Consider the following 19,798-nt stretch of genomic DNA (forward strand, 5'->3'; position numbering starts at 1 on the left):
TTCGTCTGTGAAACTGCCAGTCAACCAGAATTAATTTCTAATTGCTGAATCACTAAAATCCAACACAAGAAAGTATTGTGGCACTGGTTAAAAAACAAAAATAGAGGGTGTAGTTCATGCATAGACTGGATTTTCCGGAGGAACAAGATAAGGTACAAGGCTCAAAACATTTCTAGAAGTCACAAGATGTATCTTAGATTTATCTAATTCACATTGAATTGACTTCATGAGGACAGAATGAAATAGAATAGAGTTTTGTTATGTATTTACAAAATTTTACAATTTTATTTAAGAATACAGAAAAAAAAACTAAAGCCATAGCAGTGAGTCTGGAAATAAACATGAGGAATAATGATTATGCATGAAATCACTTGTCTCATTTTTATTACTGTAAATATCACCAAGTATCAGTTTATGGAAAAAGATGTTCAGTGATTGGTCTTTGTAAACAACGGTGATCAGTGATTGGTTTTAAGAAACAACGGTGATCAGTGATTGGTTTTAAGAAACACTGGTGATCAGTGATTGGTTGTTGGCTTTTCACACTGTTGGTGAATCAAGTAAACCTGCTCTCTCAACTCATTCATTTAACAGCTGTGATGTGAGCAATCTCAAACATCTGCTCAAGATCACTAGATTCATCACTATGATCCTGAGCCTGCTGGTGCGACAGTACAGGCACTTGTAGCGCCTCCCTGAGGGGAGGAGGGTAAACAGTCCATGAGTGGGATGAGAGGGGTACTTGATGATGCCTCTCACCCTCTGCAGGCATCTTTTACTGTGGATTTCGGTAATTGTTGGGAGCTGGACACTGATGATATGTTGAGCAGTTTTCACCACTCGCTTGTCAGTGACTGAGCAGTTTCTGTACCACATTGAGATGCAGTTTGTCAGAATGCTCTCAATGGCACAGAAATAAAAATTCACCAGGATCTGTGGAGATAGATGAGCCTTCCTCAGTCTCCTCAGTGAAAAAGGCACTATTGTGCCTTCTTGAACACAGTGTGTCACGTAATTGAACGTAATGGAGGTTAGAATGGATGCAAATACAGATAAGAGTTTAAATAAAGAGAGGCAGGAAGACAAATCCAAAATGTGAGACAATAGCGTGGTCAAAAATAGACAATGGGTCAGGCGATCGGCAAACGGGCGTAAACAAGGCAAAACAGGAATCGAGAACGAGGGCGAGAACAAGATCAAAACTATAACACATGAAACAAGAAATGCTTAGTACATGGAAAACTCACATAATACTTTGCGAAGTACATAGAGACATGAGGGATTTAAATGACAAATGTAATCATGGGTCAACACAAAACAGCTGAGACTAATAATGACACATACGGGAAACAACCAATGAGGGGCGGAGACAGGACAGAAATCACAACAAATGCATGTGTCATAAGTAAACAAAGTCAGTGTCACTGAAACGCTGTGTGCTCCAGCTCCAGGGGAAATCGTGACAAAACCCTGCACCCAACCAGCCAACCCCCCCCCCCCCCCCCCCCCCCATTTTTTTGGTTATTGAGGGCCAGGTTGTTATTGGCGTACCACTCCACCAGGTGCTGGACCTTGTAGGCTGTAACATTGTCTTTGCTGATAAGGCCAACCACTGTGTAGTCATCTACAAAATTGAATATTGGTGTTATAACCATAGGCATGAACCCAGTCATGGGTGTACTGGGAGTAGAGGAGAGGGTCCACAGAACACCAGTGCTCAGAGTGAGGGTGGAGGAAGTCATGTTGCAGAGCTTCACAGACTGTGGTCTGTCTATGAGAAAGTCCATTATCCAATTGCAGAGGGAGGTACTGATGTCAAGGTGGGTGGGCTTATTTATCAGCTCAGCTGGAGTGACGGTGTTAAATTCTGACCTGCAGTCGATAAAAAGCATCGTCAGATTGCTGTTATCCAGGTGGGTCAGGGCTAATATCACTCTGAACGATAGAGAAGAGAGTAACGCCACCACTCCTACCCAGAGAACACAACCAATTTTACTGTCTTGAACCCCCAGCCACAGACAGTTTACTTACTTTTAAGAAGTCTCAATCAGGTTATTCCAGTCCATCTCAGGGCATCACAAACATTTACCCATTCACAACTAGGGGAGATTTAGAGTAACCCATCTCTAATGATAGGCCTTGCTGCAGAACTAAAAGTTCAGGGAGTGGAGCTGGACCTGATCTGACTCCTCCTATCAGCTTAACCTTAACCCTAACTCCTAACTCAGGTAAAATCAGGTGGATCAGGTCTGACTCCACCCCCTGAACTTTTGGTTCTGTCAGGAGGAGTACTGTACTTTCATTTACTCAGTGGCATGTTTTTATGAGGGTGAAGGAAACTGGCATGGCCTGGGAAGAACAAACAACATTAGGTCAAGGTCTTTTAACTGTGTTTTTATTCACTTTAGGGTTCCATGTCCATGGTCCATCTGGTCCTCTCATTGTCCAGCTGGGAGGCTCAGTGATGCTGCCCTGCTTTGTAGAGACTCCTCTACCAATGCAAGAACTGGAAATAGAGTGGAAAAGAAATGACTCTGAAACTCTAGTGCACTTGTGGCAGGACGGAGAGAGTCATCTGGAGTCTCAGAACCCGAGTTATCGTGAAAGAGCTCATTTCTTCATTGAGGAGATCGCTCAGGGAAACTTCTCTCTCCTCCTTACGAACGTGACCCGGGAAGACGCAGGAGTTTATAAGTGTGCTGTTTACACAAACCGTGACTCCTATGAAACTCTGATTGAAATAAAGGAGATTGGTGGGTAAATTCTTTCACCTAATTCACATGATGTTCTGTAAAAAAACATGAATTAAAAAGGAGGTCAATTCTGTTTATGTAATTCTCATTTCAGAGCGTTTGATCGTGTCTGGAGCCCACGTCATATCTGCGTATGCGGGTGAAGATATCACTCTGAATTGCTCTGTAGACTCACATATCCCAGCGGAAAATATAGAACAGGTCTCATGGATGAAAATGGATGGAGAGATCTTAGTGCTGCTCTATGAACATGGTGAGGTCCACACAGACTCGTCCCATGAGAGATACATGGACAGAGTGGAATTGTTCAGCGCTGAAGAAAGAAACAAAGGAAACTTCTCATTGAGACTGAAGGCTGTCCGAACTGACGATAAAGGGCTGTATACATGTTCCGCATTCTCTGGGGCATTCTCAGATAACACAACTGTGGAAGTGCAGCAGCTGGGTAAGTCACTGTTTTAATGTACAAATCATGTAAAGATGTACCAGAGCTGAGTGCTGAAACACGTTGGAAGTGGATTATCATGACTGAAATCATGTGCACTCTCTCTGGGTCATGTAATGGAGACAAGTGTAGAGTAAAGTTGAATGAAAACGGAGTAGAACAGACAGACAGAACAAGAACTACGAACGCGTGTCAGGACTAAGGAACATAACCATAAGATGACAACATAAACAATCGCAAGACTCTGTGCGCTGTGGAAAACGTGACTATATACACAAGTGTTAATTAACCAAAACATGAAAACAGGTGCAAACAATCATGTGATGGGATCATGTGTGGTGCAGTGGCTGATGGGAATCGTAGTCCAGTGCCTATTTCCGCATATCCATGACACTTTCTCCTGTCAGTCACAGTAGCTGCATTTTCATTGACAATAATAATCCAATATTAACCCGATTAAGACCATACTCTAATTAAGAAACTACCATGTAAACAGCCATTTTTACTTACCTTAATCTAATTAAAACAGGAGTACTCCACCTGTCTTAATTCGATTATGACCTTAGTCACATTATGGACGTGTATTACAGACATGTACACACCTTGATCACATTATGAACATCGTGTGGGAGTTTTCACCGCATTTTGCGACAGGACACGATCACACACGGCAGTTTTACGGCAAACAAGAGAGTTCGGCTACGTCCCAAACCGCATACTTGCCTATGCTAGGCCTGTAGTGGGGAAAAATACATGTATCTCGGCTACTATATAGACGGTAAGTTTGAGACGCAGCCCACAGCTTCAAGCAGTTTTCCATTAGCACGTACAGCGTGACAAATAATTAACTGCATTTAAAGCGTTCGTAAAAAAATTTAATAAAAACACCCAAAACTGTATACGGTTCCATAACGAAGATGAACTGTATGTCGATACGTGAAATTCTGGAGGGAGTCGGATGGCATGGCGCGGTGACGTAATGACGCGGGCTGTTAATCTAATTATGTTCTATAACATGTAAAACGGGAACATGACAGGAGTATTCTAAAAGCGACTCATGTAAACACCTTAATCACATTATTATCTTAATCAGAGTAAGGTCAATAATTAGATTACTGCTGTCCATGTAAACGTAGTCAGTGACGCGGTCACGTAATGGAGGCTGAGACGGAAGCTATTGCAGGTATGGCAGTTTAATTAAACAAAGTGAAAAGGATTATGCAGAAATCAATAAACAAAGACAGGCAGAGGTCAGGGAGAGGTCAGGTGATCAGGCAAATGGGCAAAACTAGGCAGGGCAGAGAATCGAGGTCAACAGAGTAAACAAAGGTCGATGATCAGAAAGCAAACATGATATAAGGCTTGAACATACGACAGAGACTAGGCATTGTGTAGAAGCAGTCTCTTTATACTGTGGAGTGAGTGTGTGAATTGGATGCAGGTGTGTGTGATTAGAATGAATGAGTGTTCTGGGAATTGCAGTCCATGGCGGCCATGTTTGTAGGCCGCAGTGCGGGATGGGAAATGTAGTCACTGGTTTACTGTGATATGACAGACGCTAGCCAACCGCCAGCATCTGTGAGGTCATGCACTACCTATCCTCTATGTGTAAGTGCATTATTCTTGATGATATCAGTCCCTTAAAATGTCCATTGATTGCTCTATGATGACTGTTATTTATATATTTTTTTTAAAAGCATTTTAACTGTAATATGAAAATGTATTTATTATGGAAACAGGTCCACTAGTAAGTTGATTTGATTAACTATTTTATAATATCACCAGTTGTTCTTTATTTCCTCACAGATATTACAGTGTTATAATGTTTTAATACCTGTTTGTGCTACGCAGGTTTTTCCTCTATGCAGGTTGGAATTTTTGTTTTATGTGAACTCGGATTTGTAATTGGATCACTTATCCTAGGATACTTCTCTTATACATCTTTTAAAAATAATGGTAAGTCTGACCTTCATTTTATCACTTTGGAAGTTTGGTAAGGTTATATTTCGAATTAATAAAGTAAACTTAATACAAAATGTTCTTTATTGTGTTTGTAGATGACAGCAGAAGAGCCCTAGCTATACAATTGGGACATGTAATTTGTCCTAATATTACTATGGCCATTGTCTTCATCCTTTGGGGTGTTACTGACGGTAAGTATCACTTAGACAACAAGCATTGCTGGTGGCTCAGATAAACTGTTCACAGAGCAAGTTCTCAGCTTGGTCAGTGAATGTGACAACCTCACCCAGCCCAGCACTGTGAGATGAGGTGTGAGTGGTCACAGACCTCTGACTGTGCCTTCACAGATGTGTAGTTCTTCAAGCATCTGAGAGAACCATGGCCCTGATGGTCTCTCAGAAGAGAGCGTGATGGCTCACCCTCTCAATCCTCTCCCATAGAGAAAAGATGCAGTTGCTGGATGTGCCTGTGGCCCTCCAAAGGCGTTTTTAGACCTGTAGTAGCCACAATGCTTAGCGCTTAAACTGTTCCTCCCTATGACGCAAACAGCTCCCTCCCAGACACCTTTTTGTTCAGTCTATAGCCTGTCCACCGGCCTACCGGAACCCAAAGCCACAGCCATCATCTCAAGCATCCATCAGGGCCCAAACAAGCCTTCAGAGCCTAGAGGCACATAGGTTAAGAAGTCCTTCAACCCCACTGTGGCACAAAGAAGCCAGGCTGATAAGGCTGGTACCTCATGAGGTAAGCCATTTTGGCTTCTATTCTATGAGGCTCATTTTGAAGCAGAGACGCAGTGACTGGAGGACATAATTCAACTGTTCTGTGGCCCCTCCCTATATGCATGGATCTTCTAACTCAGACTCACTGGGAAATACTTCAGCCTCATCCAGAAGGTCTGACTCTGGGCCTGGTGTGTGAGAGGTTCAATCTGACCACAGCCTGGTTACCTGAAAGTGTTATCATCACTATTCAGAATGCGAGAGCATCATCTATGAGATCTAAAATCTAGTCTAAAATTGCAAATGGCGTCTGGTTGAGGAGCGGTGCACAGCCTCAGGCTCAGTTGCTTTCCAGAGTCCCGTTCCTACAGGAACTGCTATATAAGGGCAAAGCCCTCTCCACCATTAAGGAAAACCTGTCTGGCATTTAAGCATGCCATGTAGTTTTGGGGAACAGTATTGATGAAAGGGGTTCCTCGACTCCACTACAGTCTAAAGCTTTCACACCAAGGGACTTGTCTGTGGTGCTGGATGTATTATCAGAACCGCTGTTCGATCCTCTGGATCAGTTAGATCTTATAGCACTTTCTTTGAATATGGTGATGCTGCTGGAACTGGCTTCAGCAAAGTGCATTAGTGACATCCACGCTGATAACCATGCTGGTAAACCCATCATGTATGCAATTTCTATGGGGCGAGGCTCAGGTTTTACTGGAACCTAATCCTACATTCATCCCCAGAGTTATCGAAACATCACTGACGTGTCAGGTGGCTGGCGTCACAGAATATTGCTTCTGAGGGACAACGTGAAGATACCTCACTCGTGCCCCCAGAGAACTGAGGATATGATTGTGACCTAAAGATATTCAACCCCAAAGAGGAGACATGAAAGAAATTAATTCATAGGTTCCATTTACATCGTTAAAAAATAAAGTGGTTAGCACGTTGACCTCACATCTCCACCAGGGTCGGGGGTTCGAGTTTGCATGTTCTCCCCGTGCTGTGGGGGTTTCCTCTCCAGTCCAAAGACATGCATGGTAGTCTGATTGGCGTGTCCAGTCATGTCCGTAGTGTATGAATGGGTGTGTGAGTGTGCCCTGTGATGGATTGGCACCCTGTCCAGCATGTACCCCTCCTTGTGCCCCATGACCCCTGGGATAGGCTCCAGGTTCCCGCGACCCTGTAGGATAAGCGGTACAGAAAATGCATGGATGGAATAATTGACAGTAATAGTAATTCAATAAAGAGACGCTATTGTGTCGTATTAAACTCAGTGGGGTGTTGGTTAATAAACAGTTTCTTTATTGGCTGTGATACATTCATTAATTCATCGATCTTTCCTCCAGGGTTTTTTACAGAAGCAGCAACTTGTTCAGCACTGAACGGTGTTCGGATCCTTTTTCTACTTTGGATTGCTCTCCACTTGAAAACATTTGAAGGTATGAATTGATGATCTCATGGATAAGTGGTCTTATGAGGACTTCTCAGTTATTGGCATTATGTAAATATATAGCTACAAATCTGAAAGAATAATCCATTTGCAGTTTAAATTCGCAGTAAACACGTTTTCGATATAATCCTTTAATAAATCGTTTTTTAAACTAGTTTTCTTTATAGAAACTGTGTAATGTTACATAACAGAGTAGGAAATAATGACTTTTTGAGTATCACTGCCATTACATTTAATTGTAAAGTGTTAGATTTGGCACTTTGTTGGAGGCTGTTTAATGTGACACGGGATCAGCTGCAGGTGTGTATAAAGGTCTGCATGTCTGATAAAGTCATTTAAATATTTATTTTTTTGGTATTTTGGTGTCTCTGGAAACACCTGCAGCAGGTCATCAGTGTTTAGGATTACTTTAGTTAGGCTTTTTGAAACTGGGAATGAGTTATAATGTGGGATTTATGAAACACTGGCCTAATCAGTACGTACTGTGTCCTCATTATATTGCAGGTTATCCCCGCCAAATAATTAACCGCTCGGCAATTCAACTACAATATGCAGTGATAAGTGTTGTTGTTTATTCACGTGAGTATCAAACCATTACACCATTACCATCTGCAGAATCTTATTTCACTCTTGTGTAAAGTAAAAAGATAAGAAAGTAAAATGATTTGAAAATCGTGTGCTTCCAATCTCTTTGGACAAGATAAAAAAGAATTAGTCTCTATTTTTATCATTTCTGTCTTTAATTTATTTATTCATTTTCATATGGTTCATTTACATGTGATTCATTTACGTATGATTCCTTTACATGTGATATCATTTCTAAGACACAAATTAAAGTCATTGTCAGGAGATAATTATCCGTATCAGCGTCTTGGTCTATTATCTTTTGTCACATCTGGGAAAATGATATTACTTTGGTTTAACCCCTTGCTTGGGGTAGAGAAGTCATTTTAAATGCACAGGTCTGATTGTGCTCTATTAAAAAAGAACGAGACAGAGCTGTTTGAATGTGACTGCTGTTCTATATGTGACTGGATTATAATTGTTCCAGCTCTCCTCCAGTGCAGTTTACTTCATCTGAGTAAAACTTTAACTTCATTATTAAGGCTTCTTGCTGCAGTTGATGTGATAACGTCTACCGCTTGAACGATCCCTAAATCCAAAACTGTAATATTTTATTTTAATATATTATATTATATTATTTATTTCCTTTACATGTTTTACTTCTGTATTTCTCTAAGCAAAGTGTTTCATATTTTTGTTTACAAAGCACTGTATGTATTTGTGTAATATATACTAACATTATTTTTGATTGTGTTATTGTCTAGCTCTTGTTGTGGATGTCTGGTATAATATAACCACTGGAGGAAAAGTGGGGCTTCTGATATTTCTGCTATCGGGGCCACTTTCTACTCTTCTGTATATTCTGTATATCATCACTACTGGTAGGTGTTTCAAGCATTTATTGTTTTTATATTAAACATTTCTTAATGTGTGTGTGCGAATGTGTGTGTGTGTGTGTGTGTGTGTGTGTGTGTGTGAGAGAGAGAGGTACATCAGTTCTACATTATAGAATTAATGTACAGATACATTAATAGTCTCAGAAACCTCTGTGTATAATTCTAAAATAACTTCCTGTTGAACATCTCTGTGTATTTATTCCTTTAAAAAACTTTAGATTTTGACATTAATTAACTGTTTAAATTTGTTAACCTGCAGCAGGTGATGAGGGTTAAACACATGGCATGTGGAACAATATAGAATTAATGCTTATAAATAAATAAATAAAATGACCACAAATACTGTCCCAATTCCTAACTACAGATTTCCTTTATTCTGACGTGTGTGAATTCCTCTGATTTTCTGTTTCTCAATCCTACTAAATCAGTTCTGGTGTTGAGGACAGCATTATACTATTCATGGTATTTTATTTATCTTTCACAACAAGTGAATAATTCAGTTCTGTAATTATTCACATGTAAATGCATATTGTAATTTGCTGTATTTCCATATTAACACATCGTAGTTACACGGGTCCTTACACTGGAATAACAGCACTGGTGTATAACTGTAGTGTTACCTTTTGTTTCGGGTAGCTGCCATAATACCTGGAATATAAATACCATTCATGTGTCTTTATTTATTGTTCTTTAAAAATGCCTTACAGACCTCTGAAATAACCTTTTAATGATCCTCTATTTTCCAATACAGTGTGCCGTGGAAGGACTCTACAAGAAGGAGCAGGCTTAAGTCACGATATTACAGAACTCAGCAATTTTCTACGACTATTTGTTATTATAAATACATATGGATTTCAGTCAGGATAAGAACCACTTTTTGCAGGTAATGTTATATTTGACTGACATGTATGTTTCTTTAAATGTACTATTATATTTCCCCAAGCACGTCTTATCCTAAAGACTATTATATACAGTATATAAAACACTCAGACTGCATGTGTAGATGTAATGTAATTGATTTCACACACTAAAGCTTTTAAATTCTAGATATTTGAAATATTTTAACATATTCTCTATAATTTGTTCCCTCATTGTCCAGACCTACTAACACTTACATACAGTACCTTAAAATCAGTCTCATCCCACAAGATTTCAGTTTTAGTCGTGTGTGTGATGAGCCTGGAGCATATTATCTTCATCAGCACAATTACAGACACAAATAATAATTTCAGATTAAATCTGAACCTTCTCAAACAAAGTGCTGTGTTAATGTAATGAACATTCTCTGTTTCTCAGGACTTCTGGCGTTGGCACTAATTCCAGTTTTTGCACAGAATTTTATTTACCGTTGTTTATATTATTTACCTACATGTAAGTACATTATATAATTCTTTATTTGACTCATTTTAGATCATTTATTTTTGCCAGTCAAACATTACATTACATTAGATGTAATATTCGTACATTACATTATTTAAAACTCTATATGTGTAGATAACAGTTAACTGATCACACAACTCCATTCCTAAAAACTTTTACATACAGACTTTGTGTGTTGGTCAGGAATACAGTGAATTCAAATGTTTACGTTAATAAATGTATTATTTTCACAAATGTACATGATTCTAAACACATTTCACTTTTGTGTTCGTATAAAATGCATGATATACTGAATTCTAAATTGATTGTAGATTTAGTTTGAATTTAAATGTTTTAACTTCTCTCACTTCTCTCTGGCTGGAAAACTTGATAATGTTAGTGAGGAATAAAATCATGCTTGTGATGGTATATTCCATCAGATTTGGGTATCGTATTAACAGTTAAGTAGCTTGCTAGCACTGCGCTAACACTGCAGTACAGAAATCCTGGTACGGAGCATGCAGCAGATTTAATAACCTCAGTAAGACCAGTGAGAGATGTGTCATGTGAAGTGTGTAAAAACACTCGTTTGTTTTTGCAGATTTATCCTGGATATCATGGATGATCCTGGAGGTTGTAACTGCATCAGCCTCGATCTACGTCCATTATGTCTTTGTGGATAATGTGAAAGGTAAGCACCAGTCCTGCTTCAGTACTGTTTATTGGTAGAGGAGATGCTTTTCCACTGGATCGTCCTCACATGGTTTCATGTACAAAAGAAGTTATAAATGTTAAATAGTTAATCAGGAAGCCAAGAGGAAGAAGGTAATAATAATCCAGTACAAAATCACGACCATGTGTTTTATCTTTCAAAGTGTTTTTACTGCAGTTCTGTGGTGAATTGTTTATACAGTAACTCTGTCGTGATTGCACTTGTGTAAAAATGTCTTTTTCTCACTTTGTAGAGCGTGACGCGCTGACCTGTGCGACTGCATTCCTCCACATCTTGACCATGATTACACTGTTTATAGAGTATTTCTCAGGTATTCATTACTTTTCTCATCCTTTTCAAATACTTTTTATTTTAATAGTACGATTAAAAAACTAACACATTCAGATCAATTCAAAGGAAGTGGTTTAAACTTAATAAAAAACTAAACATAAATTTTAAATCCAGTGTTATATTAAGCAGCACACATAAGACCTGCACTACCTGAATAACAGTAACATTATTTTTATTTGATCAGAGGTTAGTTACAATAATTAGACCACTGCTCAGGTGAATTCTCAAATCAGAAAGTGTTGATTCATTTTCTATAACAGTACGGACCTGAGTATTTATGACTGTAACATAAATGTTTATATTAATGCACTCACTGTCATACTGAAAGTTATTGTTTCTGTAGTAATAGCTCGTTCACAAGTGGAGCTTCATTGGTATTGTTGGTATTGTTGATATTGTTGATTGTTGTTGATATTGTTGATTGTTGATTGTTGTTGATATTGTTGATTGTTGATTGTTGTTGTAATTGTTGATATGGTTTTCTGTTAGGAGACATTTCTTTAACATTTATGGAAGGAGTATCGAGTAGGTGCTGTGTAACAGTCAGTAATTTCCAGGTTTTTTGATGTAAGAAAATGAAATCAAGATAAAATCATATTAGAACCTTTTCTACCTTTATTGTGACATTTTAAACTGCTAATTAAAGTGAAAAACAATAAGAATCATTTTAGGGAAAAAACCCCGAAAAACAAAAAACTTCCAATCCCCAGCTTGCATAAGTGTGCACACCCTTTATAACTGGGAATGTGGTAGTGTTCAGAATCGACCAATGCCATTCAAACTCGTGTTAAATACTAATTAGTGTACATCTGACATCAATTAAAGTGACTGATTAACCCCAAATAAAGTCCAGCTGTTCTTGTAGGATTCTCCTGACATCTTCTTGGTAACATCCATCTGGAAAAGCCCTGGACCACAAAGAGCTTACAAAGCAAAGCAGTTACGAGATCTCATTGCTGAAAAATATCAGTCAGGAGAGGGTTACAAAAACAATTCCAAGGCATTGGATATACCATGGAACACTGTAAAGACAACAATCAACAAGTGGGGAAAATTTATTACAGTAAGAAAATATTACTAAGAACAGGACGTCCCTCTGAAATTGATGAGAAGACCCGGGGAAACGGCTACAGCAACATTAAAAGATTTACAGCATTTTCGGGCAAGTTCTGGTTGCTCCTTACATGTAACAACAATCTATGTTATGGGCTATGGGGTAGGGGGGCAAGAGGGAAGCCTTTTTGAACCAAAAAATAAATAAATAATGAAACATCCAAAGTTGATTTTTTTCCCCAGAATACCAAAAGATAAGTTTGGCTAAAAAAACCAACACACAGCACATCACCAAAAGAACACCATCCCCACGGGGTAGCATGGTGGTGCAGCATCATTCATCGGGGCTGTTTTTATTCAGCTGGAACTGGGGCTTTAATCGGGGTGGAGGGAATAATGAGTAGATTTGGCGTAAAACCTTAAGGCTTCTGATAAAACACTTAAGATGAAGAGGAATTTCACCTTTCAGCATGACATTACACACACCTTGCAGGTGCAACCTAGACACATCATCTGTGATGTAACCTGGGGTCATCGGGTGTTACGGGTCTTTCAGCATCATACACTATTGCCCGGGCGACCCAGGCAAACCCTCGGCAGCCAACCTCAATGGGGAGGCAGTGGGTCTTCTACCACCTTACCAAAAAGATTGAATTCTGGGATAAAATCTAAAGGTGCTTCAACTAAGTATTAGTTTAGTTTAGTGTGCAAACTTATGCAACCAGATTATTTATTACTTTTTCCCCCTAAAAGGATTCTTATTGTGTTTCACTTTAATTAATAGGTTAAAATTTCACAATAAAGGTAGAAAAGGTTCAGACATGATTTTATCCTGGTTTAATTTTTTTTAAATCACAAAAACCTGCCATTTTAACAGCGGTGTGTAAACTTTTTACACCCACTGTATTCTGTAGGAGCTGTACACTGTCATTCCCTTACCATCTTGAAGATGAAGAGAAAAATTTATAAAAGAAGGCAGAAATGGGAAACTCCTCTGTCCTGGAGATTGTTCTCATGAATGTTCCACAACATTTACTGTAACTACAGCCATGGGGAAAAAGAAAGTACACCCTCCTTCAATTCTATTCTTATTTATTTTCAGGAGTTAAATAACAGTTGTGTGGTCCTCACCAACTTCTATAAACAAATAAATAACCTTAGATGATGATAAAAAAAAAACCCACAACAGGTTTAAACATGTAGTCGTTTATTCCCTAAACGTAAACCAAAATTCAGAAAGCAGGTGAGGAAAAAAATAAGTAAACCCTTCCTACTTCCACGATCATTAAGAGAGTAATAAACAGCCAGGTGTTTCAGATGAGATATCAAGAAACATCAAGAAGTGTGACTACATCTATAAAAGCAGAACATACGGCAGTTTGGTGTTCTGGAGCACATCATGCCAAGGAGAAAGGACATCAGCCATGACCTCAGAGAAGAGATTTGTTGCTGCTAATCAGACTGGGAAGGGTTATAATTGAAATCCACCATTCTCCAGAGAGAAGGATGGAGAGCCTTCAAGACAGTTACCTTCTCTTCTCAGGAGTGTGCGTTCCAGCAAATTCAGCCCAAGTTCAGACCGTTTAATCCTCAGAGATATAAAGAGAACCCCAAGAGCTTCATACTGTGGCCTCTGTAAGCACATTTCTGGAGTATTGGCGTCTGTGAGATGTTTGGCCAAAGCATCTTGAATGGTACTTGCACCGCTGTATCTAATCATTCCGAGTGGTTTTATCATTCAGTAGGTGTGAGTAATGTAATAGGTTACACAGCTAGAAATGTGGCGTCCATGTGCATGGTTGTGAATGTCCTGCTGAAAGGGTCTGATTTTGACCAGCTTCAGTTACCACTGCTGTGCAGGTTTGGGGTTCCACTAGTGCGTTGTTATTTATATGGAATTGGAAAACGTGTACTGGATTACACAGAAGGGAACAGGTTTTGTTTCTATTGTCACAGATCTCGTATAAATTCACTGATTTCACTTTAATCACCACAGGTCGAGAATCTGACTCCAGAAACACTGGGACACAGCAACGTAAGTACAACATTATTTTCTGTCAAAGTATGAAGATATTTCTGTCTCAGTCAGGATATATCCGAGTTACATTCAGGCCATAAAATACCGTTATTCTATATTTATAAAACAACACACGGAGTTAAAAGAGAAAAGTGAAGGTTTTGTCTAATCCTCATGTCTTTGTGTTACAGGTTTGTCCCATTTGGTTGTGTTCATGTTTGGCTCAGTGGTGGTGGTTCTTGTGAACGCGGTTGTGTTATTAGTGGAGCTGATCATAACAGCGCGTGAGTGAACTCTATAGTCCATGATTTTAATAATAATTCTACAAAAACTCATCACGGTAAAAACATTAGTGTGAAATTACTGACATTAAAGTAATCAGAAAAATGTTATTGAAACCAGTCCAGTTAATGTATATACGTACAGAACTAAAATTTCTTTTCTTTTCCAATTATGATTATAAATAGGAACTGGCCAGCGTACAGTGGATCTGCGCGTCATTCTCCTACCAACTGAATGCGTCTTTGCTGTGTGCTGCCTTGCTTTACAAATATCTGCTTTCTGTAAGTATAATCTACAAACACGACACAGTGTGTGATCTGATGTAGCTGCTCTGTGTACTTTTTCTCATTCTATTGTCGTATCAGTAACAGAAATAAAGTCTCTGACTCTGAATATATCCCTTAGATCAGACTCTACACTCGGATTATTTACATCCGGATCGGTTTAGTACTTGTGCATGCTCTAAACACGACCAGTTTCTGCTCTAAAACACTGTCACGTTTTCTTTCCCCATCACACACAGGGAAGGAGAACAGAGAAAGGTACGTGAGTATTGTTGAGGAACATGAATATATAGATAGATGTTTAGAGAGACGATAAGATCGTTTTTGTTCTGGTTTTTACAGATTTAGAGAAGACATCGACCAGCTGGGACGATCGTGCGGGTGTAAACAGAAACACAGGGTGAGTACGTCACGGTGTAATATTAAACACGGAATAAAAAACTGATTAACATCAATAACTTGTGCGTTTTTACATTAAACTTCATACAAACGCAGGACTCACCTCCACAATGTGATGAACGTGAACTTGAGAATCTGGCTCCTGAAGCTCAGACCTCAGGGTCTTAGCAGGTAAGAAGAAAACAACAACACAAGATTGTTCCAGGTGTTATTACTGAAATATGAAATGAAAAGATGAATGAATCATCAGTGATTGTGTGCGCATCTAGAAAAGCAGAACGTACGGCGGGTTGGTGTTCTGGAGCACTCGGGTGTATCTCTACATCACGCTGAGAAGAAAGGACATCATCCATGACCTGAACAGACTGGACGCACTCGTCTGATCACCTCAGGGATTGTTTTAAAGATGCTTGTCATGTGTTGTATATAAATATATTTATATATATATATTTACAATCTTTTGAGTGACACGTAAATGTGAGTTTCTTGTCTTCGTGTTTGCGCCTCCTGTAGAATAGTTTTTATTATCTAATTTCTCGATATAATGACTGGATTTATTCATTTATTACCTGTTTTGAGACATTTTATTGTTTTTTATTGTTTATTTTATTTAGATGCTCAGAGTTTATATTTATATTCAGTACACATAAATCAGATGACATTATATCAGAGTGATGCTGGAAAGGTATTATAAGTAATGCATTTCTATAATTGTATCTAACATTTCTTTATTATTTTTGTTTAGTTCTTTTGCATTTCAAGAGTTAAGTCTGACTGCAGCGAGAGGAAACATGGCGTGCTGTATGTTAAAACAATGAGAATTCTTTTTCTTTCTTTCTTTAAAAATAAAATCTGTAAAGTTGTGTAATGTATTCAGACAGGTGAATGTGGTGCTTCCGGGTTTATTATAATATCAGTGTCATTATAATATACTGTGTTTGATGTTGGGAAACTTAAATTAAACACTAATCATGAAATCGTGTAGTTTGAGGTCACAGCTTAGTGACGTAAAGCAGAGGGTTTATTTCACAGGCTTCTCTCCGATAAATAAAAAGTACAGCAATAATAATAATAAATATAAATATAAAACAATGTCCCTCAATAATAAATAAACAAATAAATAAATAAATAAATAAATAAATAAATAAGAGAAGCTACCGTTGATTCTGAGATCCTTCACTATGGCGTGAGCTGGTTCTAAGAATGCTGGAATTCTAGAAGTTCCGGTCTATGACCTTACTGGCCAAGGTAAGCGTGAAATGCGCTCACTTTCACTGATCTTTACCACCGAGTTATACTTTTCCAGACTTCTTCTCCGCCAACCAATCAGTGTTCACCTGAAGGTCGGTTAACGCACAGCGCTGTAGATAAACATGACCTGCAGTTAGCTTCATGGTGGACATGAAGGTATCAGTGGGTACAACACAAGGTACAAGTCAGTCCTTAGTATCTTCTAGACCAGTCGAGTTCTCAGAGCTGCTCCAAACACGACTGCACCAATTAAATAAATAAATAAACATTAATTAAAATGTTACAGTCCCTGAGGGAACCTGAAAGCTTGAACTGGAAACACCCAGAACCTTCTAGGTTTTGGGTTACTTCAGATCTACATCTGTGGAGGACTCAACGGAAACGAGTGCCTTTTCACGGCCGAGTGTTTCGACCCTCGTTACGATCAGTGGACGCGGATCGAACCGATGCCCATCCAAAGCAGTGTCGTGAGCGTCATCGCTGTGAACAACCGAGTGTTTGCGGTAAGAACTTCCAGCGCTGAGAGTCAGTGAAGTGTCTGTAATCGCTCTGTAAAGGATGGGAAGGAGGCGTGTTTCTGTTAGCACGGTTTGTGTTCTTTTATTAATGCATCATTATGTTATGTTCTTTTATTAATGCACATTAAGCCCACAGTCTGCAGAGCGTCGAAGCCTACAACCCTCATACCAACTCCCGGAGAATGCTTGCCTCCATGTTTAACCCACGAAGGAACTTTGGCGTCGAGGTAACGCACCAAACACCACATGGCTAACTAATTTATCGTTTCTTTTACCGAGGCTGGATCCATCAGACTTCCTAACTCCAAGCAGTGGAATGAATTAATGAAATTAGTCATGTATCTCTTCACCATGACGCCGCCTTCTTCTTCCTCTTCTTCTTCCTCGTGATGGACGGCCGCTTGTACGTGGTTGGCGGCTACAGCGACGAAAGCACCACAACCAACTGCGCGTACTACGACGAAGAGAACGATGACTGGTACGAGACGTATAGTGTCAGGTCCAGAAATCTGCCGTTCTGGAGTTCAGATATAAATCGAGACCAGGATCAGAACTGTAGTGATGTCTAGTGATGTTTCCTTCAAATCCTAAACTCATGGTATTAAGTGAGGTAGAAAACTTGACATGACGTGCTGTTATTAAAAAATAAATCAATAATCGATGACCAGGTGGTGTCCACCCCAAGGTGGACTATTTTACTATAAACAGCACGTCCTGAAGTGTTTATTATTCCTAAATTTAAACGTATTATTGAAACTGCAAAGCATAAACTCCTTTGTCCAGACTGTTCCATGTTAATGGACTTTCTTTTCAACGTTTATGTGGCGTGTATAAAAGAGCTGTTACTATAGAAAAGATAACACTACTGTCAGAGCTGCTGTTACAGAGAACTAATCAACACCTTCTGACCCAATCACGATCCAGAACTCAGCAGCGTTGTGCTTGAATTATTTTTGTATTATTTATTAAATATTTGTATATTATTATATATTTGTATTATTCATGTAATTATTCTGTGCAGTAATTCAGGACCCCAGGCTAAATATGCTACAGTGGTGATTAAAATCATAACGCATGTCATAAACGAGATTTCCTGCAGGTTCAACGTCCAGGACATGAATATCGTCCGCGGTGCGGGGAGCTGCTGTGTGATATCCGGGCTTCCAAACGTCACTGACTACACCATCGCGTACGATGACCTTCTCTAGACACAGAGCTTTTAAAATGCTATTAAACCACATCCCATTGGAGAACCTCTGTCTCCAGCTGTTTCATTCCGAACGAAGTCAACATGATTTATTTATTTTTTTAAACATATCTGGCACATTTAGGCTGGCTTCACACACATACACACACACACTTTGATTTTTCTCACAGGCAGGAAGTTCTTTGGACTTGTTCACTCGTAGCAGGAGACAGACATCAATCCCAACATCTCAATAAAATAAAAAATAAAAACATTTAAAGATGGTTTTGTGCAGTAAAATAATCTAATGCTGAATATTTTCAGTTATTTCAGTGGGAGTGGAAAAGGAGTACAGCGCTCCGTTTCCCTGTTCAGTCTAGGACGTCACTCTGCTTTCCTGCTCTGCCGTGTACGTCGCTCTGCTTTTTTGTTTCTCCAAGAACGCAGTGCGGTCTCCAGGCTCTGCTGGGGACATTCTGCCCAGGGGGCCGGGGCCGCCAATGGAAATGGATGTTTCATGGCACTCCGGGAGGAGCGCCCTTGGGGGGGGGTCACGAGTTCCCCTTTAAGCAGCGCGCTGTGGAGCATGTGAGTGCGCGTGCACTTTTCCCTTGTGGATAATCGTGACATTTCGACACGTGCATTTGTTATGTTTCTGTTATGTCTCCTCCCCGTTCTGTCATTGACTATTGTTTCACGTGTGTCTGAATTGCCCTCAGCCATCAGGACGCTGAGTATGTTTGTATAAATACCGCACGCCTCCCAGCACTCAGCGCAGAATACTGAATGAGTTATAGTCACTTAGAGTCCTTACTATAGATAACCATAGTCATAATTCATGTCATGATTCAGTTAGTTAGTTTAGTTCACGCTGGTTTCTCTGCTACCAGTCCCCCGCTATTGTTCATATTTCTTGTTTTGTTCCTCGACCCTGTATTTCCGTGACCGAGACCTTGATTCCTGCCTCGCCCCTTTATGCCTGTTTCCGATCGCCTGAACTTTGCGTGTTACTGGATTACGTTTGTGGATCATGTTTTGGATTTGTCTGCCTGTCTCTCTCTTAAATAAACCTGTTCTACTACGATTGCATCCTACCTTATCTCCGTTACGTCACGAAACGTGACACACACACACACACTTTTCTCACAGGCAGGCTTTTCTCACAGGCAGGAAGTTCTTTGGACTTGTTCACTCGTAGCAGGAGACGAACATCAATCCCAACATCTCAATAAAATAAATAAAAATAAAAACGCTTAAAGATGGTTTGTGCACTAAAATAATCTAACGCTGAATATTTTCAGTTATTTCAGTGTGAAAAGTTTTCAGCGATACTAGACGTACCTATATTTCTATCGTAGCTAACGATAATCAGCACGTCAGTGTGAAAAAAGCATAACTTGATGTGAGGGATTAGCCCGGGGAAGGGTGGCGTACAGACCCACAGGAGGCAGAAGAACGTTCAAAACGGTGATTTATTGGTGCAAGGGTGAAGTGAGTGGGTTGTGAGGGGATGAGTGCGGGATTTTGTGGAGGCGTGACTGCCGGTGTAGCCTACTCGTGGCGGAGGCTACTCGTCCTCCGTAGATGTGACTCT

General features: G+C 39.6%; 1 protein-coding gene across 3 annotated transcripts in view; it reads left to right on the plus strand.

Moving 5' to 3' along the window:
* Positions 1 to 16,121, plus strand: part of LOC128634449 (uncharacterized) — a 16,416-nt gene extending 295 nt beyond the window's left edge. The window contains exons 2-19 of one of the 3 annotated variants that reach the window (XM_053685030.1): positions 2,409 to 2,753; positions 2,848 to 3,198; positions 5,050 to 5,154; positions 5,256 to 5,351; positions 7,229 to 7,321; positions 7,837 to 7,911; positions 8,661 to 8,777; positions 9,544 to 9,650; positions 10,085 to 10,163; positions 10,753 to 10,842; positions 11,117 to 11,194; positions 14,264 to 14,302; positions 14,476 to 14,568; positions 14,752 to 14,847; positions 15,090 to 15,108; positions 15,193 to 15,250; positions 15,346 to 15,420; positions 15,500 to 16,121. In XM_053685030.1, the coding sequence (XP_053541005.1) occupies positions 2,409 to 2,753; positions 2,848 to 3,198; positions 5,050 to 5,154; positions 5,256 to 5,351; positions 7,229 to 7,321; positions 7,837 to 7,911; positions 8,661 to 8,777; positions 9,544 to 9,650; positions 10,085 to 10,163; positions 10,753 to 10,842; positions 11,117 to 11,194; positions 14,264 to 14,302; positions 14,476 to 14,568; positions 14,752 to 14,847; positions 15,090 to 15,108; positions 15,193 to 15,250; positions 15,346 to 15,417 (1,913 nt within the window). In that variant the 3' untranslated portion in view covers positions 15,418 to 15,420; positions 15,500 to 16,121. The remainder of the gene's footprint in view (positions 1 to 2,408; positions 2,754 to 2,847; positions 3,199 to 5,049; positions 5,155 to 5,255; positions 5,352 to 7,228; positions 7,322 to 7,836; positions 7,912 to 8,660; positions 8,778 to 9,543; positions 9,651 to 10,084; positions 10,164 to 10,752; positions 10,843 to 11,116; positions 11,195 to 14,263; positions 14,303 to 14,475; positions 14,569 to 14,751; positions 14,848 to 15,089; positions 15,109 to 15,192; positions 15,251 to 15,345; positions 15,421 to 15,499) is intronic. The other 2 variants (XM_053685029.1, XM_053685031.1) reach the window with 2 other exon arrangements.
* Positions 16,122 to 19,798: the final 3,677 nt, after the last annotated feature.

This window comes from Ictalurus punctatus, chromosome 13 (assembly GCF_001660625.3).
Source record: "Ictalurus punctatus breed USDA103 chromosome 13, Coco_2.0, whole genome shotgun sequence".
NCBI classification, from domain to species: Eukaryota; Metazoa; Chordata; class Actinopteri; order Siluriformes; family Ictaluridae; genus Ictalurus; species Ictalurus punctatus.